We start from the raw sequence: 24,083 nt of genomic DNA on the forward strand, positions 1-24,083 counted from the left end.
CGATAAGCTCGGCTAATTCCCGTGATGCCCCATAACCAACACCCATAGCGTAGACTTGTATATCCTATCCACCTTGTATGAACCCATGACATTGACTAAAAGACTAGCCCCGCGATGAGCAATCCAACGGGAACCCACGGAACATCCTTGATAAGAAGACTCAGCCATCCAACGTACGGCACATAGCCCCGAACCAGTCCAACGATATTCTCCCGATACACGAACCTCTGTCCCGGTGGATAGAGACTAGAGTCGTCAAGGGCATTGTTATCGCCTTTGGTCAAGATGTGTTGCCTGCATCATATCAGTCAGTGCTGCTTGCAACCTCGTCAGTTACAGGGAAAAGTAGGTACTTTAGAGTATTCTCCCCCTCCAGAACCTCGTAAGACACCTGGATAGCCCGGTGCACCATCGGCAGCTCGCGGCCTTCGAACCACACCACGGGAATATCCCCTGCGCGGATCCGTTGCTGGCGATTCCAGAGAAAGATCAGATCGCCCCGGTAGAAGGCTGGCTCCATTGAGCCTGACGTAACCACCATGAGGGGATATGCCGATCCTGTGAGCACGTTTGTACCCTTCCATACCATGAACATCGCACTAAGGGTCATGGCTATGGATAGTAGTTGAGAAAGGAAGCGTCGTAAATCCATTTGTAGATCACCGACCGCTTGGCTGGCGGAGTTCGGCGCTTTTATCGAGTGAGACAAATATCGAGAAGACTTGATTGGGGAAGTGGGAAGTTATGGGATATTGAGGACTGTCCTGGAGCCTGGTCTCTGTACCTGAACAGGGGGCCCTAAGTCGTAGTTGGAAGAAAGACAAGAGGATAGAGCTTGGAAACTTGAGGGGATACTCGTCCTATCCGTCTATTTACGAAATTATACAGACAGCAAGAAATTCTCCGGAGGGATACCTCTTGACGATTCATAAGTTGTCTCTAGTGAACTCTATTTGTCATGCTTTCGGCTATATTCTAGAGTAATCATACAAGCCCAGCACTATCATTACGCCCGTGGTCCTTTTAGCTCATTTCCGCCCTGATTCCTCCCACCTCTACATCCTTGGCCTTTGTCAGTGATGCATTGGCAACAATCTAGCCAGGGTCTCGAAGGATCCTTCATTCCAAATCCTGGCCCCAAAATGACGCATACAACGAGGTGTGCATCCGCATCCAGATCAATGCACCAGCAAGATATAAAAAGGCGCTCAACACCCCGCTTTCAACAATCAAGAACGACACCTCAGAGCATCACATCACTCAACTTCCATCCTTCTATACAACTCTCTTTGTTGCCATCATGCACGCCAAAACTCTTGCCGCCGGCCTCGCCGTCGCCGCCCTCTCCTTGATCCCCTCCTGCCCTGCGCCCCCAGCAGTCGGTGCGATCATCACCGGCATTGTTGGTCCCCTCGTCGGTAACATCATCTACATCGGTCTTAACACCGGCGGCGTCGGGGAGCGTGACGTCGAGACCTTCATCGACGGCCTCGAGAAGCGCCAGTCCTGGCCTGGTGTGCCTGACCAAAACATTAAACAGTGCCATGATGCCAATGTCGGCCGGACCGTGACTGTCCGGGAGACATCTGCCAACTGTAAGCAAGCATTTCCCCAGCAGACAGGATAGTAGAGTGAGAAAACTGATAAGTTGCAGCTCTTCGTGTTGAGAATGTGGCCCCGGAGTGCATGAACCTGGCCGCTCTCTTTACCGAACAGGGAACTCCCATCCCGTGTGGCTCTGCTTGCCTGGACTATGTCAACTTGAGTGCGGCCGATAAGCAGAAGCTGATGGATATTGTGCACAGTCTCCTTTAAGGATCGGGCAAGAGGGTACCACTCTGAGTCTCTAGCTGTTGGTGTATATAAGTTATATGTCCTGAGCAGTCTATGTGTTGTTTTTTCGTTTTCTTTTACTTAGTTCTCGGCAACGACTGAGCAGATTGACTATGAATATGACCTATTTCGAGTTTCTATTACCTATCTCTTCCTAGTTAACGATACTCCGTAATATAATGACAAATCAAGCGGATAAGGCAAGGAAAAGAAGGGTAACAATGGAATAGTTAGATGGATCTGTCATAGCCAAAGGACAGCCCTCTGGGTTGCTTGCATTCAGCTGTATCAGACACTGACCCCATTGAAGCAATTCACATCACTACCAACTAGCTAGCTGCCTCACCTATGAAAGGATGTAGTGGGTCAACCTTAGCTTGGCGCCTAGCCTCCAGCTCCTTTTGGGTAGCCCGTAATCGTATCTACTCCGTAGTGGGGCTGTGGCTGTGGGTAAACTGTTGAATTAGATTATCGCTTACCGAATGGAGAAATTCGGCCATTCCTTCGATAAACCTTCGAGTATAGGTGAAGACGATCACGAAACCACCAGAAATCTATGGAATCGTGATTACAAATTGATTTCGCCGATGCAGAATCATTTCGAATCTGGATAGGTACCTTCATTTTCGGGATGTAAATATGGCTTGGTTAGTCGCTCGTTGAAAAGAATTCATTTGATTTCGATCTTGCATACAAATTCTTGGTCATATCGGAACTTTACTAGCGTAGTCGAATTCAACATAAACCAACAGGTGGCCCGTGGATAGACTTGAGACAAATGTCTCAGTTTTAGAAGTCAAATCAGTCTTTCCAGTTATGTACAGCGTCTTATCTAGGGCCGGTTAGCCGCCTGGATATGGATAATTACATTACTTGGAGGAATTAAAGAAGATCATTTATATGGTCTTAAAATGCTGGGCAAAAAATTAAGAAAACATTGTAACAGAACAAGGCAAGGACATAAAGAACATCTTATGGGCAAAGTGTCTTCAAAACGTAAAATTTCATGACCCAGGTTCATCTTTCTTGCTGCTGCCCTTGCAATCTTCCTCATCCTTGGTACTAGAGCCAGAATGAGATGACGGTAAACTGCTGTAGTGAAGCAGTGTAGCCAAAAGGACCGTAATAACAGAGGCCTAGACAACAGTCAGACACTCTCGACCATCGCTCACGACGATCAGAAGAAGCAGCACTTACCAGTGATAGATCCATCCCCTCTGCGACCTCTACTGACCAAGTAGGACGCTTGCCAGGCACATAGGCCGAGACCACGTCCGCGAGCTTAGCGATCATCACCAAGTTACCCTTGTAGTAGACGTTTGTCTTTGTCTTCCACACATTCTGCCCGCGGACCTCCAGGACCGCCTCCTCTCCATCCGCAGCCGCATTCTTAAAGTAGACGTCGAATTTATCTTTGAAAGCGCTCCACTTGGTGGCGATGGTCGCGAGGGGTTCAGAGCCGCGCTCGTCGCCGGGAAGGACGACGAACCATGTCACGCCGGCTTTTTTGCGCTGGAGGGTAAACAGTGGGAGGCCTGAGGCGTCGCTGAAGTGTCGTTTGTTACTCAAGGATCCGAAATCACCTTTCACAGAAAATAGCTTCGTTCCGAGCGGAGAGTCGTCCGCGGGATAGGTGGAGATTGTGAAGTCGCCTCCGGACAAGCTCTCGCTGTGTTGTTTGACGCGAAGGGCCACAGTGTCTGTGGCGACGTATTTTGTGTTGAGCGCAAGAGGCAGTTTAAGTGGGAGCAGTTTTGATGACGCCATGCTTTCTGAATGAGCAGGTCAGGTCAACTGGCTTCAGAGAAATAAAATAGGGTAGCCTTAGCAGAAATCAATACGGATTCATGGAGTTGGAGAGGGGAGGGCAGGAAGCTAAACAAATAGTGGATATAATTACCTCAATATCCATCCTTGATAATAACTAGCAGGGATATGCAGTAAGCGGGAAACTCCAACATCCTTGGTCTATGTAAGTGGTAAGACACTCCCGGAAGATAGCGCGAGCGGAGAAGCCAGTTGACGGCACAGAGTGCTACGTTTCTTTGGCCAGTGGGGTTCGGGCTGCCAAGGGTAAACCGTAAACCTTCGAGTTGGAGGAGCAGTCTTACTTTAGTGGCTGGATAGCCTGGTGATCACTTGGCCTCTTCTTTCTTTCCCCTCCCTCTGAGGCTCAGCCATTATCTTCGTCCGCTTGGGCTCCAATTCCTAATGTCAGGGGAAACGCTAGAAAATGGTTTGGGCTCCAGTTTCCAAATGTCAGGGGAAACGCTAGAAAACAACGCTGATTACGGTTGTCTACCATTCGACCTCTTCGTCTTGGTTGGTTCCCCAAGTTACATGTCGCATCCGTCCAGTTCTGTCCTAGGCTGACCTCGGTACACAGGAGCATCGCGATCGATAATTCCTGCTTGCTTCTAGCTAACAGAGTCGGGACTAGATTTATATTTATCACTCTATGAGTCAGGACGTATAGTTCCCGCTCAGACTGCTGATAGGATCTTTCAGAGCGATGTAGCAAGAGATCTTGCTACCACGAGCAGCTACGCCACTAAGGGGCGATGCAACTCTCCTATTCCCCTGAAGCTAGAGTTGACGCCTTCGCGACGTGCTATTTACAAGGGTTGTCATCGACTTGTGCAAGAATCAGATCGATATGGTAAGAAGGACAGCACTAAGAGGTGTCAGTTGACGAAAGCTATTTCCTCAAAAACGTCAAAGCTGCAAGGCAAAGAGCATCCACTCCAGCTCTCATCGTCGGCTTTATAACAGGTGCAAAAAGCGCCGAGTGGTTCCCGGGGATCTCGTCTCTGTGATTGTCTTCTCGCAGATTCTTATCCCAGAGTTCTGCATCGATACCCCCAATGAACCAAAAGCAGCATGGAATACCTCTGCAAGTGCCCAGCGTAGAAAAGTCTTCGCTGACATTGGTTCTCGGTGTATCCCCGTCAAAGTCCTCAAAATGCTGTTCAAAAGATGCAGCCAATTGAGACGCCACATGTTCGTCATTTACAGTGGGCGGAAACCGCCGCGTTGGAGTGAACACTGGCGATTTCGGCGAGCCACTAGCCATGCACTCGGCCTCAACAATGCGCTGAACAGCAGAAAGAATCCTCTGCCGAGTCTCCAGCCTGACAGTCCGGAAATCAAGCCCGATCTCGGCCCGATCCGCAATGATGTTCTCGGTCTGCCCCGCTTGCAGACTTCCAACAGTCACGACCGCAAGGTCGCTGGGGTCAATCTCCCTGCTCACGATTCCCTGCAGTCTAACAACAATATGCGCAGCGAGGAGCGCAGGATCGACTGTCTGATGCGGCAGGGATCCATGGCCGCCGCGCCCATAGACGGTAACTTTAAGACTGTCGGCAGCAGCCATGATCGTCCCAGGCCGGGAGCCAACGCTTCCAGCCCGCATGCGCATGACGTGCTGGCCAAAGATATAATCGGGGACCGGGATCATGGAATAAAGGCCATCGTCCACCATCGCCTGCGCGCCACCGCCCCGTTCCTCGTTGGGCTGAAACAGCACGATCAGCGTTCCGCTCCATGCATGTTTCATGCTCGCAAGGGTTTCAGCAGCTGCGAGTAGGCATGTCATGTGCATGTCATGTCCGCAGGCATGCATCACGGGTTTTTCAACGCCGTCGGCGTCGCGCATGGTGACGGAGCTTGCGTACGGAAGTCCGGTGAGTTCCTTGACGGGGAGTGCGTCCATGTCCGCCCGCAGAAGGACGGTCTTGCCAGCGCCATTTCTGAGAACGCCTACTAGCCCATAGCCGCCGATATTGGTATGGATCTCATAAGCGTCCAACTGGGACAGATGGGCTGCGACCTTTTGAGATGTAGATTCTTCTTGCAGCGAAAGTTCGGGATGGGCGTGGAAATGCCTATAGAGATCCTCGTACGGAGTCAAGTCTACAGAAGCACTCTTCAAAGTGTCCGATAGATTGTGTGCCATTTCGTGGGCAATGAATAGGGAACAGAAAGAAGCTCCGTGATCGGTGAGCGAGCAAAAAGCGGCGAGGGGTAAGCACTAAAACGGAAAGGGTAAGCCAAAAAGTGCTTAGAAATCAAGTACATAGGACATCGACAACACAGAACCAGGACTCACCAGCGACAGTCACACAGCAATTGAGAGCAGACAGAACAGTCTCTCTGTGGTACACTCTCCGCCAGTCATCACCAGCCCGTCTACGTCTGACCGTTGGCAGCCGAAGTCGGCAGTCCAGACTCCAAACAAGGCAGAAACTAAGAGGCACGGGAGGTATTGTATAGACCACAGCGAAATATGGCCTACTAATGGTTAAGTAGCAATACTGCACGAGCCAAGAGCTCCTTTTCACGGAAAAGGTGAGCTTATCAGAATAAGAATGATATAACAAATTGCGTGTGCGTCTGCAAAGGGCTGAACTTTCTGTACAGCCCTTCCAAAAATCGATAACAGACAGGGACCAGGACACAGTACGATTGGCACTACCCAGATTCCTTCTCTGTAAACTCTCCATCTCCCAGATCATCACTATCGTTGAACACCCAGGAATCACGCAGTTCCTGATCGTCCCAATCCTTGGGTATAGCGACTTCGCGCTCGGTTCCCTGGACTCGCTCAACGGCTATTGGCCGCGTCAGTAAGTTCACAACTGGCATTACTGGCGAGACGCCACTTACAATAGTATGGGTCACCAGACAGGTATCCAAGCGGAGTATTATCTCTCTTCGTTGGTCCAGGGGATCCGTTAAAGCTGATCTTGCAACTGTTCATCCTGCTTAGTTGGACATTCAAGAGTAATCACGAGAGGTACCTTGGAATTGAAACTTACAGATAGACGATCAGTATCTTGGCGAGCCCGTCCCATGTCTCCTTGTCACTTATGCCATCCGTGCACCACCCGTTGGGTCGGTCTTCAAATCGATAGCGTTGCTGGCCCATGGTATTGACGGCGCAAATGACCCACGTGGAAGAGTCGACGGTTGTTGTAACGGGAGCCCCGTGTATGGAGCCCCCGGTGATTCTCCCATCAGAGAAGGCCTGATCGGGCCATTGGTCATTCGGGTTCTGACCATCGCGTGGATAGGAGAGGAACAGGGTAAAGTTCCGCTTGTGGTAGTAACTCAGGTTGTCTGGACTGTCCCGATCGGCTCCCGACAAGCCGGGGACAAATATTTTGGGAACGACCGTCGTCCCATACGTTGTCAGACGTTGTCTACCCCCGAGGTCCCCTTTCCGCGCCCAGCCGTTCCTATTCCAGCGTGCCCAATACGGATTATCCAGTGTCGGGCTGCCGGGCGTGTTGAAATATTCGACATTGCTTTCGAGGTTGTTTAATAAATCTCGCCATCTGTTAGCACCTCCCATTTGACTCAACGAAGGAGATAGATAGTCTTACTATGGCACCCTCCCTGGGCGTTGTTCTGCCACGTTGGAACGCAGGTTCTCACAGTGCCGGTCAGCACGTCGGGATTCAGGCCGAGAAATGTGGATCCACCCTCCTCGGTGGACGCAAAGGGGAACTCATCGCAGTTGACTAACTCTGTCCCCGTTGGCGTCCCCAGGGCCTTTTGCCGATAGTCGACGTTGTCATCTGAGCAGGAGGAGCGCGGACAAGCTCTTCTTCTTCTGCTGCTTGCGTTGGAGGGCTCCCAGGTCAGTGTAATACCGACATTACCGCGCCTGTTATTGTTCAAGAACTTTTCAACATTGGTGCAGATGCCGAGAAGCTGCGCTGTCCCCGCAGATCCCTGGAACGAGATGTCAGAGAAGAATGTCACGCAGTTGTAGTAGAGACGGGGTAGGCGACTCGGGCAGTCCGTTGCCGTTGCTCGTTTCTGGAGGTCATGAGTGTCCCCAGGCAAAGGCATAAGATCGCGTCGTTGCATGCTTTCACTCGGCACGAAAGCCTCACAGACGCTTCCAGTGGAAGCCGTGCACCGAAATGATCCAAGGGTGAATTGTGACTCTTTCTTTGTCAGGGGTGAGTCCTGGCGCTTCTCGAGGGATGCGTTCCCGTATGTAGGATACGGGTCGGCGTGCAAGCTGAGGACAGCACTGTCGGTCTGGTGACTTTCTGTGCCGATACCGAAGATAGCCCCAGGTAGAGGCTCCTCGGAGAGCGACGGCCCATAATCAAGGGATCGCTTCGTGGATGGTAGTGAAGAGAACGTCTTGGAAAGGATTGGGATCACGCGCTGAGGGAACGGATACCAAATCCCGCTTGTCCATTTGCCATACTTGTAGATCTCGGCCACGCAGCCGAAACCGAATCTGTAGAAGAAGCTCACTGAATATGCATACGACCAACTGTTGCCACCATTACCGGTCGCAGCCGACGCTTCAGCATGGAAGTTTAGTGTCGTGTTGGCAAATGCAGACACATGGGCGTCGGCCAGCGTGCCTTTGAGAGGCCCAATTCCTCCGCCGATCTTAATGCCCAGGTTGATCTCAGGCGTGGCATGGATGTCAATGTCGACGTCAGCGCGGACATTGCCAGAGATTGAGGGTTCCAGCCCTTGGTTGTCAACTAGTGTTTCTTCCATGTCCCTAACGTCCAGGTTATTGCTGACCTCGTCGTTGTTGGGGAAGTACAGCTCAATGGGCTTGAACTTGTACGTCAATCCGACTCTCAGGTCTCCAGAGACCGTTACTCGGCCGGTGATCTGGCCCCAAAGATCCATGGTTGGTCCCACGGCTGCGATTCCTTTGATGGCCAGACCAGGGTAGGTCAAGGTATCGATAATCTTCTTCCGTTCGCTTGGGTAGTAGAGCTCTGCATTGCCTGATATCCCAACCCCTGCGTATACCTGCGGGCGGACCCCCACATATGCAAACATATCCGTGACCGTCGGGGGCACGACGGTTCCAGAAAAGTAGTACGAGTATCGAGCGTTCATCGCCATATGGAAGTCGGCGGTGATGTCCATCCCGGTGGTGAAAGCTACTGCGTCGTTGGAGCATTGCAGGCGTCCGCTATAGAGAACCAGAGACCGCATCAGTCCCATAGTGAGCACGCCGCCATCTGTCTTTGTGACCGTGGTCATTTTCTTGACCCAGTCCACAAATACACCCCACCACCGACGGTGGACCCTGCTGTCGCTGGATCGAACACTCAGCCTCCCTGTGTGGTTCTGTGAGGAGCGTTCAGTGTCCAGCACCTTCGCTCGGTCCACGCGCGCCTTCCACTCCGAAAAGGTCAGAGCTTCGTCTGTTGAACGCTTCCGCTTGGACGCAGGAGAGGCGGTCATTTCATCCCAGTACGGCAGCAGATTCGTGTAGTCCACGCGGATGTTGACTTGCTCATCCTCTCGTTTGATCAAGTGGAAGTCGTAGTCGAACGTTAGGGCATATATTCCTAGATCGGGTTAGTTACTGCGACCAGGGCCGTGTAGATTCAGACGAAACCTACCATTCTGGTTCTCACTGGCATGTCGTTTCCGAATGGCCCACTCTGGCAAATCCCTCTTGGACAACCGTTTTACGGGTACCATGGAGACCACTCGCGCCCAGGGGCCCTCCCCAACGTGGTCCGGGAGCCTGATAATGGTGTCCTCGGCCCCTTTGTAGAAGATCTGACGACACTGCTTGGAATCGGCAGGATAGTTACAATAGACGAGGACGGTCTCTTCTGAATGGGCAAAGACTGCGTCCATAACCGTCTGGTTTGTAGTGACAATGCTCCTCTTCTTGACATTCACTGGCTCGTCGCGGGTCATGACGGTGAACTGCGCTTTAAACGCATTGTTGATCGAGCCAGGGGGACCATCCAGCATGACAAAGCCATAGGGATCGCTGCCCGGATCTTCTTCCATATCGTCCGGTCTGGTATCCTTGTTGTTGTTGCCAAAGTTATCGCTGAACTCCCAAGTGACATCGTCATCGGCGCTGTCGTAGTAGTGGCTCCAGAGATATTTTGGCTCGACTGGCCATTTCTCGTTGTACCGCGAGGGGGGGTCGCAGCAAAGCTTGAAGTCAGGACTCATCATCTCGGGTATCTGGAACCCATAGCACTGGCTCGATGTATACAATGTATAATCGTACATCCAGGATGGCGTCAGTGCCGTGGTGACTTGCAACTTGTTCGTCGCGCACTGCCCTGGATTGCAGTCCTTTATGGCCCATTCACAGTTCTCAAAATGGTCTGGGGTTTTCAGGTCAGAACTTCAGACTAGAGAGTAGAGACCCTTCAAGCATGGCTTACCACTCTTTGGACAGCAGAACTCCCGCCATTGCCGACGTTCGGTATTATGCACTGGGCCCATCCACGAAGTGCCACACAGCCCTGTATGATCATGTCAATGCTCGAAACACATGAAAATGCTACGTCTCCCATGTTAACCTACCTCCCTCGTCATCATCGTAACGGGTACCAATCGAGATCTCATCGCTGCCACATAGGCTCCCCCCCAGTGGATTAAGATCGCAGGCGGTCCAGTGACACTTGTTCAGGATCTCCGTGCCGTCACAGCAGAGCTATGGGTGGCTAGTGTCAGCATCACCGGTATTGACTTGAATGCAACATAAAGAATGCTTACACTCCGTGCTCCCGAGTAACAGGTGCGGCGCCCCCTTGCATCAATGTATGTGTCATAGTTGAGCTCAAACTGGGATGCTCCGCAACCGCGATCACAGCCAAAGACTGAGCGTTCGGGGGCTCCCACCCACTCGCAATTCTGCGGCATGGCTTTTGTCGGACAGCAGATGTATCGGAACCAATTCACCGCGCACTCGCCATGCATGGGGAAGTCCCCGTTCTTCTGGACCGGGGAATGGGCCATCTCGACCGCGGTGTAGCCACTCTTGCACACCTGATCTGGCCCCCGCTGACCGCGACTGCCATCTGTGCAGGTAGGTGTGGTATAGCAGCGCTCGCCAGTCCATGCCGAAAGATCGAAGGACAACTGTCCAGCTTCATCTGGATCAAGTCCGGTGTCCCTGAGAGCGCCCTCCATTGCCTCTTCCCCAAATAGGCCGGTCATTGCCTGGTGATCTTGGGTATCAAGATCGATAGACCAGATCATGAGACCCTTCAGACAGCGCGAAGTGAGGTACTTCTTTTTGGCCGTGAAGCTTTGCTCGTCGTCATACGATATCCACTGGACCTTGTCAGCGTGACAATTCTCACCATTCTTCTGGCAATGAGCGAACTAACCTGGTTGGACCCGTACACCATCCATTTCACGGAGGATGCCTCGTCATAGAACGATTTTGAGCTTAGCTGGGCTTCCTTGCTGACCACCTCTGTTCCAGGAAGTCAGCTAGGTCACGGAGAGAGCGAAAGCAACCAAACTAGAGCATACGCACCGCTATATGAGAGAATGCCCGCTTCTTTGGTACAATCCCCCGCAAAGCCAGCACTATCAAAAGTACAAGTCGGCGGAGTAGTGCACGAGAGATCGGAAATGGTAAACGAACGGCCGTAGAAGCCAAATCCCATGACGACCTTGTCTGGGCTTACTCCGTTCCTCCAGAGAAGGTCAAGACCATCCTCGATTTCCGTCAGATTGGTGTGGCCCTTCAGGTATGGGCCGGTCCAGACATTCTTCTGGTCCCAGATTCCATGGATGTCGTAGGTCATAACATTGAACCAGTCGACGTATTTTTCGAGACTGTTCAAATTGAAGCCGCGCAGGTACCAGTAGCTGGCCGGAAGAGTAATGGTCAGCTGCCACCCCGGATCCTCCCTGTCGAAGGCTTCGCGGATATCCGCACAAAGCAGGACAAGATTGTCGTAGTCGAACTTCGAGCCACCGCGGTCGTCTGCAACCGGATACTCCCAGTCTATCACCGTTTGTTAGTTGCAAGCAAGTCCGGCATATCTCCGTCGGGAACATCATGTACGAACCAATATCGACACCATTGAGAGCGTAGCGCCGGATATACCGGATCAAGGATGCAATGAACTTCTCTCGATTTGGCCTGGTGGACGCCATCTGGGAGAACCGGTGCTGAGTCGGGGGGTCGTTGAACACCCAACCGCCTACCAATGCATTAGTATTGTTGCTTGGACCGCACCCAACGGACTTAGTACTGACCAAGGGCGATGTTCACCCGTAGGCCGGGATATTTCTTCTTCAGGCGCGACACTCGAGCCACAATGGGACCCTGAGCTTTAGTGTCCGTGATCTCATGGTCTTCGCTAACATATTCAAAGGCAAGGTTGATATGCGTCAGGGCTCCGGCGGGGATGTTCTCGGGCAAGTAATCATCACAGCCTCTTGTAGCTCCCCACAGGCCGTAGTACCCAATACGCACATCCAGTGCCATTGCGTCTACGCTCTCGAAGCATGTCGGGCGCCTGGACCGGCAGTTAGATGGCTAGCTCTGAGTCTTCGGAGCATGGGAAGAACCTACACAACCGGCAGGCAGCCGTTCTTGTTTTGACAATCCTGGTTGCAGAAGTCTTCTGTTGTGCCGCAATAACCCCATTTGCTATTCCGTAGTCAATCTCGGCTGTTTTACGATCTTCCATTCCCATAGCGGGATTCCGTACCTGCAGCAGACATGCAACGGGCAGTCAAAGCTGCCCTCTGGGGCATACTTGCCACATTCCGCAGTGGCGTTGCAAGAGCCCTGGCATCTGACAGACATTTAGTTCATCCGATTCGCGAGCGCACAATTTAAGGACCAAGAGGAGGATCATTTACCCCTCGCCGCAGAAATCGTCACCAAAACCGCATGACCCTATTGTTCAAATCCAATTTAGCGGGTCTTGACTGCTGATGGACGGTCCGAACTGACCATATTTGCTGCAACATCCGCTCTTACACGGCTCTAAAGCGCTGCATTGTGCACCCTGTTGAGCTGCTGAGAGTCTCCACTGTACAATACTGAAGACCAAAAACAACAAAAAGGTCCTGAGCTCCATGGCTTCGGAGACCCTGTAGAATGAGTGACAGTGGCCAGTCTGAGTGAAAAGATAAATGAATGGCTTGGTGAGGCATTTCTTCGGCGCACCAGGTGCTCTAATCTATATTTTATGCAAAAGAGCCTTGAGAATCCTTGCACATACACCAACATTGGTCTAACCATCTTGATACAAACCGGCGTGATAGTTCAGGCTTGCGTAGTGCCGAAGTTTAAGGGAAGGGGAGGGGCCGGCGGACTTGAGCGCCATGAGCCCATGACTAGTGTATATTTAGTATTCCCCTGCATATTGGAGCTAGAAATATTGGTGGCTACAGGTTCCACAGTTTAGGCTAACCGGCCTACCAATCGGATGATATATGCCTGTTAGATTAGGGAGCAAAAGGTTGCATTTCACGGAACTAGGGCCACCGGTTGCAACCCGCTTCCAGTCGTCTCGGCCTAGCCTTCAGTCTCCCAGTCCAGCGCAGGGTTTTTACGTCTCTAGATGCAGAGCCAATTAACCGGCCCGTTTCAGAGAAGAAAGCGGCGTCGCCAGAAGAAGTAGGTCTTGCAAGTCCTTTGAGCGGGGAGTATTCCAGTGTCGTCGAAGCCTGACATACCCTCCATCCACTGCCACTGACCTGCCGCGATATTCACTTCAAAAAGCACAATGACATTCTCGTTTGTACGAAAGTGTGGTGCTTTGGGTACCCTACTCGCCGTTCTTCCATTGCAGGCCACTGCAGTGAAAATATGGGACACCCCGGGTGCCCTGGGAACAGCCATTCCGGCTGGATGTCGTGCAGCTCTGACGACCAACATTACATGCCCGGCCAAGTTGATCACCGCCGCTGAGATTGTGAACGAGGTCCCCCAGAATGAAACGTTTCTTGAACAGTATTGCGAGGCCACCTGCAGAAACTCTCTTCAGGTATCCTTTTCTGCTGCCAGATCAAGGCATGGTCAAGAGCTACGATCGCTGATACCTCCTCCAGAGCTTCGCCACGCTTGTCAACACCCGCTGCGGCAATACTGTGTACTCCTTTGGCAACTCGACGAAGCAGTCTGGCAATCACATCGCAGTCCCCTTGCTGTGGGCGCAAAACGTCGCATGCCTTGAGGATTCGTAAGTTCAACGCAACGCTGTAGCGCTCCGGGATTCGAATTTTGACGAATGTTTACACAGCACAACGCAGTCGTTATGCCTGCCGTCGATTACAACCCATACTGCTAAAGCCTGCGACGACTGCACGCTCAAGTATTTGGCTGGCTTGCTTAACTCCACCTATGGACACCGGAGAGTGAGTGACGACTCATTCTCCGCACTCGCTTCATCCTGCACCGTGGCTCCGACGGCATATCCCCATGGAACAGTCACATTCCCTGCTCCACCCACCAGGTACGAAAAGTCCTACGTGGAGCGCGCAAGTTGGAAGAGCAGAGATACTGATGAGGGTGGTCAGCACGTCCAATTCATCAGCACCGTGTTTGGGCACCGAATACACCGTGGCCGAAGGGGATACCTGCAAGTCCATTGCCCAGGCGAACAATGTTGCATATTATCGTCTTCTGAGCGACAACGGTATTGACCTAAAGTGCGAGAGCCTCTCGGTGGGCACCAAGTTATGCCTGGGTGATAGCTGCACGCTCCACACGGTCAGACACCCACAATACCCGTTTTCCACATAGCTGACACTACCCTACCCCCTAGATCGCGGCGAACGAGACCTGCAAGGATATCCTCGCTGGAAAGGACTTCACCATCACCGAGCTCCTGGCCTGGAATCCGATCATCCACAGGAACTGCGATAATCTCGCTACGCTGGTGGGCCACACTATCTGCGTCTCACCCCCAGGCTCCGGTGACTGGGATATACCCATTACGGTGACCTACAACGAAACCTGGACACTGCCCCCGGGCGACTGGGCTCCGCTGCCTTCTGCTACCGAGGCGCCCAATGTGACGCGCACCGATCCATATGCCTTGGGCAGCATTGGTACTGTGACGGCAACAGCGAACGAGACCCATTGGAGCTTGGGAGCGTCCCGGATTACGGACTGCCCGGTGAAGAACAAGGATATTGAGGACGGATTCGAGTGGGCCCTGCTGCCGGAGGATTGCAGCAGCAGTATGGAGCCGTACTGCACTCCTTTTCTGGATGAGCCTGCGCCGCCCTCGACCACTTTTGCCTCGAGCTGTCTGCCTAGTGTAATTATGGGGTGGTAAGCGGGGCTGAGAGAGTAGTAGTCCAGGGTAGACACCATTAGTCTGAAATACCAGAATGGATAGTATTGGAGGAGTGCATTCTTCCATTACTGTTAGTAGACTACAGTATGGAGCCTTGGCTGATATTGCATGATCCAGATGTCGGAACATGTTCCTGGCGCTAAGGCAGCAACTTTGATTGGCCTCTTCAAGCTTCGGTTCGCGTAGTCAATCACAGTTCACACGGACTTGAGTCTTGGCTAGCATGAGAGCCTCCCTCCTCTCGTTCGCTGGAAGTTACATGGTGCCATCTTGGCAGTGTGCCAAGCAACCTTGGGGCCCTGGGTGCTGCACATACAGGTTCTAGATACATAGAGCGCACGGAATTATCAATTTTGAGGCAGCAATACAGAGAGTTAGATTTTTAGAGGAAACTAGCCCCTCTAGCGCTTGATCATAGCCCCGCGGGTGCCGTCGTAGTTGGTCAACTCCACCAAAGTTGTGGAGTTCATGAGTGCTCCCATAAGCCCCTCCAAGTCGGAGGTAAAGGGGTCCAGCCGGTTATCCCAGGCGATATTCCCGTGCTCATCGAGCCAGAGGATTTTAATCAATCCAGACTCAATGGCCTCTCGGTCCAACAGGTACAGACCGGCCTGGATTTTCAACTCCGCTACAGCCAGGTCCCGCCAATCCTCGCGCTCCTCCTCAGCCTGCACCACCAGGTACTCATCGTTCTGCCCAGTCTTGTACTGCAGCTCACTCCCATCGCCATTCTGGTCAATAATGCCACCAAAATCCGTGATGCCAGGAACACGGACTAACACCCGACGCCATGAGTCCTCGCTGCCGTCGTCGAAATCGTAGCGGGTGGGGTCATCTAGGATCTTGTTCCACCCGGCCCACCATCCGAGCACGACCGAGTTTCGTCTGAGCTCTTCGTATTTGCTCGCGAGATCCGGGTCGTAGCATGTCCGCAGCCAGACGGTCTGCAAACCCGTGCTGCTGACCAGGCTGACATTGCGCTCGTGCGCTGTCTGGTGCGTGTCCAGCACGCGCCTGATCTCCTCGCTGATTTCAGCCGGAGAGGACTCGGATTCGGCACGGCGCTGATACGGCTGGCAAAACAGTCAGACTTTCCTGTATTCTGATCCAGCGTGGAAAGGAGGGGCAAACCCAGCGTTCGATTAGCGTCAGCTTCTGCCATTCCCAAACGAGTCGCTCCCACTGTCCCTGACTGTCTCCCGGGGCATTGTGATCCCAACGTTCCTGTGTGCCAAGGTCAACCCAGCACAAACCCGGATGGTTGCGACATGTGATTTGGGGGAACCAACCGAAATGAAGTGGTCGAATGGTAGACGGCCGTAATCGGCCTCGTTTTCCAGCGTTTCCCCTGACATTTGGGGCTAAGACGACGTAGTGGAATTGACGGAGGGAGGAAAAGAGAGACGAGATGGAGGGCCACGCAATATCAGTTATGGCCTGAGTCGCCTGACAACGCCAAGGTTTACTCCGTCTGTTAGTATAGTGGGCCACTACGGGGATGTAAATCCTTAAATCAGGTCCCTAAGCTGTTCAGTGGCCAGTAAATATCCATGGCAAAAGTCAAAAGAATTCCAGCCCCTGCGATGGCCGATTACGAATACGAACAGAATCAGGGTTAACCGGAGTAGTTCTCTGTGGCATGCTAATGCAACCTCGTTAAAATGGTGCATTTAGCTCAAAAGGGGACGCCGATCCCATCCCTCTTCGTAGCTCCAGCCTCATTCCAAGAGATCCCTAATATGATTCTGAAAAATCTTTTGTCCTCTTCCCTCGTCTTGGGCGCCGCGCTGGCGAGCCCCCATCTCAGCCGACGACAGGATGGCCCTGTCGACCCTGGCACGGCGGCCGATTGCACCTACTATGATACGGCCCTCGACTCGAGCTATACTTGCAAATGGTTCGAGTTCAACTGGGGATTGTCCCATGAGGACTTAGTGTCCTACGTGCGTCTCTCTTCCCTCTACACCACTCTCAGAAATCAGCCCCCAATCAGTCCAACCAACTAACGTGCATTGTAGAATCCCTCAGTCAAGGACGACTGCAGTGGCCTCAGGGTTGGTAACTCCTACTGCGTCGAGGTCAATCACGGCCAGCCCCGTCCGACCACCACCGCCACCTCCTCCACCCCAACCAGCACGGCCACCCCGAAGCCCTCTCCGACGCAGGACGGCCTGATCGACACCTGCACGGCCTTCTACATGGCCGTAGCAGGTGATACCTGTGACAGGATTGTGGCCAGGTACGGCACCTTCACGACGGCCGAGTTCATCTCGTGGAATCCCGCCGTCGGCGCGGACTGCAGTGGCCTCTGGGCGAAGACCTACTACTGCGTCGGCATTCCCAGCACGCCGACCACGAAGCCTTCAACCACGGCCACGCCGACGGGTGGCCCCTCGCCCACGCAGACGGGGATCATCTCCACATGCAACATCTTCTACAAGGCTGTCGGCGGGGACACCTGCAGCAAGGTCGTCGCCAAGTACGGCACCTTCACCTTGGACCAGTTCCTGAGCTGGAATCCGGCCGTGGGAGCGGACTGCAGTGGCTTATGGCTGGGATACTACTACTGTATCGGTGAGGGCGCACTTTCTTCTTCTTCCACTGTCGAGTTGCCTCCAGTAACACCGGACTAATATCTGCCTAGGGGTCCCAGGAACGCCGACTCAGCCCATCACGCCAACCACTACGGCGGGCTGCACGAGTGCGCCGACACCGACGCGGCCGGGCGCCATTTGCGCATGCAATAAATGGCATATGGTGGTTGGGGGCAATACGTGTGACAGCATCCAGAGGCAGTACGGCATCAGCGCGGCCAACTTCAATCAGTGGAATCCGCAGGTGGGAACGAGCTGTTCAACTCTTTGGCTGGGATACTATGTCTGTGTGGGCGTGTAAGCTTGGGGTTAAGCATGGTCGGAAGCTTCTTCGTGGCGTAATTGTTCTACCTGATGTCTCTACTACACACTATCCAGCAGGTTCTTGTAAACACCTCTACAATATACTAGGGTTCTTGTAAACACACCTACTATCCAGTAAGTTCCTGTAAGCAAATAGCCAACTCCCTTGAGTAATTCTCCATCCAACTCATCCCGCAACAGCTGTCCACAGAGCGGTGTTCAGAATGCGGGTGACATCGCCATCTGTTCCACCAGACTGTTTCAGGTCTTCCCAGTCTTGGATTTTGCGCTCAATGTACTCCGCCAGACCTGAAGCATGGAGGATCTCGGCCACACGGTAGTGGCAGTCCAGATACGCCGGATCTGGCAGCAGGAGGTCTTCCCCTTTGGCGCATTCGAATTTGACCTCGCGATTACTAGGCAGGAAAGGCAGAGCGGTGAAGCCTATGTCGGGATAGGTCTTAATGTCGTAGACATTCCGCTCGTCCTTTACAGAATGAAAGCAATGTGAGATTCTCATGATTAGAATAAATGAGGGAATGAGTCGGACTTACTGTCTGGACGAAGGCCATATCGAAACTTCCAAATGCCATGTGTAGGGGAATGATCAACATCATACCGTTTGACAGGCTATTGATTGTTCTAGGCCTCAATCTGTGATTAAGTAGCGTGGGGAAGCACCTGAACAACACCTCCCCCTGATCGGAGGCGTCCTTCGTATCCTGTTTTGAGTCAGTCCATGAGACAACACTGTTGGTTTTCTAGGAAACAATACCTGGATTCCCGCCCAGGACGCAAAACTGAACGGAATTATGTGGGCGTCCTGGGGCTCGTTAGGCTTTCCACTATCGATCCATTTCTTTCGCTCTAGGAAGCGAGTAATGCAGCAGCGGTAACCGTCTCGGCGCAAAAGGTCCTTACGGAATTCGCTATCCTGGACCTCTGATCGAAGAAGGAACATGCCCGTAATCATCTCGGCGTTGGCCTCATAGGGTGAAGCTGTGACTGAGGGTTTACGACTCTTTGCCATCACTAAGGTTGGATCAGCATGTATACTCCGAATTCTTTTTCTCAAGTCGTGTATTATCCTTACTTGGGTAGAGAACACCGGTAAGAATGTCGTGGAAGACTTCCCACAATTTTCTGTCACTGGTAACCTTGACGATGTCTTTGGCCACAGAAGATGGAGCTGGACCGTCTCCTGGAAGCCAGTCCAGACAGGCATTCAGGCAGGCAACGACATACTGATCATGTGGTCTCTTTCCTTTTTTATAACGCTTCACCCTCTTCCTGGCGGCGTCTATAACATTCGGCAGTGTCTCGGGCGGCTCCTCGGTAACAACCACGGAGAGGCCACGCTCTGACTGCTGACGATTGGACTTACGGGTCCGAGCGTGTGTTGAAACCGATGACAGTTCCTCCCCAGTGTCCTCAGGAGGCAGCCTAGCCAGTCGGCGGGATGTCCGGGGAGACACAGGGCTGCTTGGCTGGCGCCGTTTCGAGCTACTCGGAGGCATTATTCCAAGGCAGCACATTTGTGAAGTATTATTCGTGGGCTTGCAGGCGGCCGAAATACATTAAGCTTCTTGACGTCACAGGCTACACAGCATGATATGACAGAATATTTGTAGGAGGTCCCATGGGCCATGGCCGAGACAGAACCCTAAGTTAGGTGCAGTCTGAACCTTCAGCGGTTCACATTTAGCAACAGGCTGCACCATGAGATGAGAGCGGTAGTTTGTTCCAGTAATATATGCGGCTTTGAGAATTTATCATGTAACCATCTTTGGCTGCCAGCTGCTTAATAGAGAGCGCCATGGCTCGAGGTACTGCTCCTAGGTTGCTGTAGGTTTGCGCATTGGACTGTAACTGCTTTAGATCCAAGACGAAGATGGTCTGTACGTTGCTGCCTGTGTCATTGGCAACACGCCTAGAGATAGGGGTTCAGATTGCCTCCATAAGCAGTAATATCAGATACTCCTGGTAGGAGCCTCCATTCAGCTGTGTTGGGATACCCCTGTACTCTGCTGGTCCCCGAGGCTGAAGGCTAGGGGAGTGTGTTAGAAATGGAATACCACTATGATTACAGATATGAGACCCTATCCTGACTGGAATATAGTCCGGACACCCTTTTGGCCTAGTGGTATTAGAATTTGATAGAGTGTCACGGGAAGCACCTTCGCGGCCTGATTTCCCACCGGACGCCTCTACTGGTCATGGCTAAGGATGGTATCTGTTTGGTTTAATTCAGTGTGAATCCAGTGGAATAAAATGCTGGCAGACCAGCTGAAAGAATTGTGAGTGGAATAATTAGAATAAATGAGTAAATGAGTCGGACTTACTGTCTTGACAAAGGCCATATGAAACTTCCAAACGCCTTGTGCAGGGAATCGAAATCGACCAACGTCATACCGTTTGACAGGCTATTGATCATTTGGTCCTCAACCTATAATTGTGTAGACTGTCAGCTGCATGGAGTTGACTGCTGTCGTGAGGCCTTCAACTAGATTCTGGTGTTGGCTCTCTGCGCGTTCACCGTCGAGGATGATACGTCTCGCTGCCTCAACCGTATCATTATGCGCCGCCAGACTACGATCTTCTCGTCATTGTAGGCTGTCTGTCACTGATCTTCTGTCTTACCAGCGCAATCTCTGGGATTCGTCGATTCATTGATATCGTCACTGAAACATTCCCGTCGCCTTCAGACTTCTCTAGCCAGAAGCGGGCTTGATATACTTGGCGCCTGAGATTAGCGACAGTATCTTATCCTGAGATGGCAGTGGGTATACGTCTGGTATGGCTTCCTGATTCAAATCGCGATTGTCCACGACGACTCTTGACTTCAATATTTCCTCGCCGTTTTCCGTCGTAACGCGCCAGACGACGAATACCGGATGGCCAGACGGCATATGATTGCCCATACGACCGTCTCGGTGCAATGCATCAAAGACCTTATCTATCACATCCCGTCGTCGTCGAGCTTCGATTTCCGTTTGGAGAATCTTCTCCATTCGGCGGTAGCAAAGCTTTTCGTGGAACGAAGCAATCATTGGGTGTCGTTTCCAATGCGTTGCGCATAAAGTCAATCACCTCTCCGTATCTAGTGGAGAGTCTGACATTCTGGACTTCCATCCAGCTTTTGATGGTCGATTCGTCTCCGTAACAGGAATAGACGCGGCCTGGACATCTTAACGAAGCCATATTACGCGGCCACCCACGCGACGTAACCTTGGGCTCAAGAAGGAGAGGCAACAGGGTAATCAGGCCATTCATCTTCGGTAGCACCAACACACAGATCATTCCGCAACAGCTGGCCACAGAGCGGTGTTCAAAATATCGGTTATGTCGGTAGAACCGTCGGAACGGAGACAGCCATTGGTGTCACCATACTTTTCCAGGTCCCTCCAGTCTCGGATTTTGTTCCTGATGGGCCATACCAAATCCGCGGCGTTAATGATCTCGGCGACCCGATAATGGCAGTCTAGAAACATTGGATCTGGCAGGGGGATATTGTCCGCGCCTTCACTGCATTGAAATTTGACCTTGCGATCATCAGGCGGCAAGAGCATCTTAAGGACGGCGTTGAATCTCGTACAAATCTTGATGTCATAAACATTCTGCTCTTCCTTCAGAAAAAGACAGCAGTGTGTGAGTAGAATGATTAGAATAAATGTGTGATGACTTGGACTTACTGTCTTGACAAAGGCCATATCAAACATTCTAAACGATTTGTGCAGGAAATCGAGCAACATCATCCCGTTCGAGGGGGTCTTCAATCTACTACGACATACCCTGGGGAAGCATTTATAAAACACTTCCCACTGCTTCGAGCATTCATACGAGTCAGTAAGAGGCAACACCATCAGAGTTCTAGGAAAATACCTCGCTTCCCGCCCAGGACGTGTAACTGCAGGGTATGATGTCGGCGCACTCCACGTCCTCATCAACTGGGAGATATCCATTGTGCTTCCATTTCGTGGTACCTAGATGGCCAGTGATACAACAGCGGTAATCATCTCGGCGCGCACACTCGTCCCGGAAATCGCTGTCTCGAACCTCTGGTTGGATGAGCGTCCCTACAAACACCTCAAGGTTGGGCTCCCTGAAGTCAAAGGGCGATTCCCGCTCTGAGGGTATGGGACTCTCTGCCATCACTGGATTGATCAGCAAGCATCCTTGGTAATTCTTTTCTCTCGCTTACTTCGGTAAAGAAGACAGGTGAGAAGATCGTGAAACACCTGCCACAGCTTTTGGTCGTCATTCCCAGCGTTGACGATGTCTCGGGCAACAGAAGTTTGACCTCCTGGTGGCAACCATTCCAGAAAGGCCTTCAGGCAGGGACGGAGATACTCTTCATGCGGTCTCTCTCCATTCACATAACTCTCAACCCTTGCCCTCGCGGCGTCTATCAAATTAGTGAATGTCTCAGTGGGTTCCGGCATGCCATTCACTGACTGCCGACAATTGGCCTTGGAGGCGGACCGCTGCTGGGCCCGAGCCCCCCTAGTGTCGACCTCAGGAGTCTGCCCAGCCAGTCGACGGGACCTCCGGGGGGAGACAGGGTCTCTTTGCCGGCCACGGTTCGGACTAGTTGGAGGCATTCCTACGGTCTGTGGATGTGGAGTACATTTAAATCAACAAACAAGTTAAGTACTGATGGTCGTAGTGCATAATACTGTTACATTAGCAAGATTCAATTGAAGAACGTGGCATGTCGTCATGGGGGTTCCAGGTACACATACTCCATAGAAACATGGGCTTGCAGGCTGTATTAGGAGACTTAGGGCTACATTCTAGGGCTATATCCTAAAGTCAACACAGCATGATCTGACACCGACATCACAAACCATTATGATATGTGAAGCCCATACAGAAAAATGTATCAATGACATTCATCTGTGGCCTTGAAAGCCTCCTGATCAGGTATTTCAAGAAATGTCCTTAGCCAGCCAAGACTGCTGGCTCAGATATCGTCCACGAACGTCTCAAGTTCTCGATCTTTAACTATTCTCCTGAACGGCTTGGCAACGCTCTTGCTGTTATTTCATCACAACATGCCAATTTATATCTACACAGAATGAGACGGTGAAATCGTGCCTCCCATGCCAACATGAGGAAGTCTTCCACTTGACATATACCTGCTGGTATAAGTTCTCTTCCTGTCCTTCTTAAAACTTCACTCATGGAATCCTGGAGCAATGGGTTGCGCCTCAGCCGAAAAATGAGACACCAGAAGACCGCCACCGCCGGTTGGTACGTCGGTTTCTCGACGTAGGTGTGTTAGGCAGGAAATAAGTTGAACCTCCTTGCATTGAAAGCAATTTGAAGATAATCAAGCCAAACAGCTATACCACACACGTGCCCGGACGGCTCCATTACAGCCAACAGAGTCCCAGATTAATGACATCCTGCGGCCACTAGGGCCAGACTCACTGCGCCGCTATGCAGGGTATGTGGTATCAGAGAAGAAGGGCTCTGGCTGCGCACGTGCTATGATCCAAGAAAGAGGACTCGCACGATTCCCTATGGAATGAATTTGTGGTTAATTATGATGCCATTGGTTACCACTCTCTAGTCCTTGATGAGAAGGAATTATTCGTTGACCTGCCAGGACTGCTCGAGATCTTCCTGGAACAGAACGCGTAACGAATGAAAGAGAGATTAGAGGTGTTGAAAAGCGCGAAACACAGTTGTTGGAGATCCTCGAGCAGGAGGGGGAAGACAGAAAAGGCCCACCTCAGGCAGAGCTCGATGCAACTGGTTTTGCAAGGCACTACTGGTTCTACCATGCGGAATGCGTGGTGACTCATCCCTTTGGGGAAGAGGAGAAGGCTCTAGATGATAGGAAGATCCTGCACGTCTTCCTTGATGATTGCGTGAATATAGTGCGTCAATATCATCGGGACTCGTGCTCGGCTAGTGGCTTTGATGGCTTACGGTTTGAGGGCCTTTGGGATGAGCTTTTTCGTTTTGCTGGAGACATATGCGAGATAGGCCCGGCTTATCTCCCTGGAGGCGTCCGTGGTCCACCATATGAAAGCCCAGCGAGGAAAACAGGGTAGTGGAATGGTTTGCGAGTTTCCCTCTATGTCTGTAATAAGTGTATCCATACCCTTCCCTTCGGTTGGAGAATTTCCATCGATATATATCCGCGGCCACACTGGACTAAGTTCCTGTTGTTCCTTTGACTGGTCCTTCCACAACACGAAAGTGATTGGTCCAAAGTCAATGGCTATTTATTCCAGCTCTTTTCAAGTCGACAATC

General features: G+C 51.9%; 11 protein-coding genes across 11 annotated transcripts; 4 read left to right on the forward strand and 7 right to left on the reverse strand.

Annotated features, from left to right (window-relative positions):
- Positions 1-95: 95 nt before the first annotated feature.
- Aspvir_006952 (S24/S26 family peptidase) lies at positions 96-652 on the reverse strand (the record flags this gene model as incomplete). The annotated part of the gene is made up of 2 exons (XM_043270140.1): positions 96-294; positions 354-652. The coding sequence occupies 2 exons, from the start codon at positions 650-652 to the stop codon at positions 96-98; spliced, it is 498 nt and encodes a 165-aa protein (XP_043126075.1).
- A 648-nt stretch (positions 653-1,300) lies between these two features.
- Aspvir_006953 (uncharacterized protein) lies at positions 1,301-1,815 on the forward strand (the record flags this gene model as incomplete). Its single annotated transcript, XM_043270141.1, has 2 exons — positions 1,301-1,595; positions 1,655-1,815. 2 exons carry the CDS (start codon positions 1,301-1,303, stop codon positions 1,813-1,815), a joined length of 456 nt encoding a protein of 151 aa, XP_043126076.1.
- A 1,022-nt stretch (positions 1,816-2,837) lies between these two features.
- Positions 2,838-3,600, reverse strand: Aspvir_006954 (uncharacterized protein; the record flags this gene model as incomplete). Its single annotated transcript, XM_043270142.1, has 2 exons — positions 2,838-2,969; positions 3,031-3,600. 2 exons carry the CDS (start codon positions 3,598-3,600, stop codon positions 2,838-2,840), a joined length of 702 nt encoding a protein of 233 aa, XP_043126077.1.
- Positions 3,601-4,531: 931 nt separating this feature from the next.
- Aspvir_006955 (M20 family metallopeptidase) lies at positions 4,532-5,920 on the reverse strand (the record flags this gene model as incomplete). The annotated part of the gene is made up of 2 exons (XM_043270143.1): positions 4,532-5,866; positions 5,912-5,920. The coding sequence occupies 2 exons, from the start codon at positions 5,918-5,920 to the stop codon at positions 4,532-4,534; spliced, it is 1,344 nt and encodes a 447-aa protein (XP_043126078.1).
- Positions 5,921-6,306: 386 nt separating this feature from the next.
- Aspvir_006956 (uncharacterized protein) lies at positions 6,307-12,091 on the reverse strand (the record flags this gene model as incomplete). The annotated part of the gene is made up of 12 exons (XM_043270144.1): positions 6,307-6,446; positions 6,502-6,587; positions 6,654-7,164; positions 7,221-9,179; positions 9,234-9,965; positions 10,026-10,106; positions 10,168-10,297; positions 10,360-10,920; positions 10,977-11,065; positions 11,129-11,605; positions 11,670-11,804; positions 11,860-12,091. 12 exons carry the CDS (start codon positions 12,089-12,091, stop codon positions 6,307-6,309), a joined length of 5,133 nt encoding a protein of 1,710 aa, XP_043126079.1.
- Positions 12,092-13,343: 1,252 nt separating this feature from the next.
- Positions 13,344-14,900, forward strand: Aspvir_006957 (LysM peptidoglycan-binding domain-containing protein; the record flags this gene model as incomplete). Its single annotated transcript, XM_043270145.1, has 5 exons — positions 13,344-13,604; positions 13,669-13,799; positions 13,860-14,072; positions 14,137-14,329; positions 14,385-14,900. The coding sequence occupies 5 exons, from the start codon at positions 13,344-13,346 to the stop codon at positions 14,898-14,900; spliced, it is 1,314 nt and encodes a 437-aa protein (XP_043126080.1).
- A 422-nt stretch (positions 14,901-15,322) lies between these two features.
- On the reverse strand, positions 15,323-16,276 carry Aspvir_006958 (uncharacterized protein; the record flags this gene model as incomplete). Its single annotated transcript, XM_043270146.1, has 3 exons — positions 15,323-15,994; positions 16,053-16,145; positions 16,211-16,276. 3 exons carry the CDS (start codon positions 16,274-16,276, stop codon positions 15,323-15,325), a joined length of 831 nt encoding a protein of 276 aa, XP_043126081.1.
- Positions 16,277-16,582: 306 nt separating this feature from the next.
- Positions 16,583-17,816, forward strand: Aspvir_006959 (LysM peptidoglycan-binding domain-containing protein; the record flags this gene model as incomplete). The annotated part of the gene is made up of 3 exons (XM_043270147.1): positions 16,583-16,864; positions 16,940-17,495; positions 17,566-17,816. The coding sequence occupies 3 exons, from the start codon at positions 16,583-16,585 to the stop codon at positions 17,814-17,816; spliced, it is 1,089 nt and encodes a 362-aa protein (XP_043126082.1).
- A 189-nt stretch (positions 17,817-18,005) lies between these two features.
- Aspvir_006960 (HNH endonuclease signature motif containing protein) lies at positions 18,006-19,335 on the reverse strand (the record flags this gene model as incomplete). The annotated part of the gene is made up of 4 exons (XM_043270148.1): positions 18,006-18,305; positions 18,373-18,540; positions 18,594-18,850; positions 18,912-19,335. 4 exons carry the CDS (start codon positions 19,333-19,335, stop codon positions 18,006-18,008), a joined length of 1,149 nt encoding a protein of 382 aa, XP_043126083.1.
- Positions 19,336-21,114: 1,779 nt separating this feature from the next.
- On the reverse strand, positions 21,115-22,419 carry Aspvir_006961 (uncharacterized protein; the record flags this gene model as incomplete). Its single annotated transcript, XM_043270149.1, has 4 exons — positions 21,115-21,444; positions 21,511-21,639; positions 21,701-21,972; positions 22,020-22,419. The coding sequence occupies 4 exons, from the start codon at positions 22,417-22,419 to the stop codon at positions 21,115-21,117; spliced, it is 1,131 nt and encodes a 376-aa protein (XP_043126084.1).
- A 620-nt stretch (positions 22,420-23,039) lies between these two features.
- Aspvir_006962 (uncharacterized protein) lies at positions 23,040-23,880 on the forward strand (the record flags this gene model as incomplete). The annotated part of the gene is made up of 2 exons (XM_043270150.1): positions 23,040-23,089; positions 23,430-23,880. 2 exons carry the CDS (start codon positions 23,040-23,042, stop codon positions 23,878-23,880), a joined length of 501 nt encoding a protein of 166 aa, XP_043126085.1.
- Positions 23,881-24,083: the final 203 nt, after the last annotated feature.

Source organism: Aspergillus viridinutans, assembly GCF_018404265.1.
Source record: "Aspergillus viridinutans IFM 47045 DNA, scaffold_4, whole genome shotgun sequence".
In the NCBI taxonomy this organism is placed as follows: domain Eukaryota; kingdom Fungi; phylum Ascomycota; class Eurotiomycetes; order Eurotiales; family Aspergillaceae; genus Aspergillus; species Aspergillus viridinutans.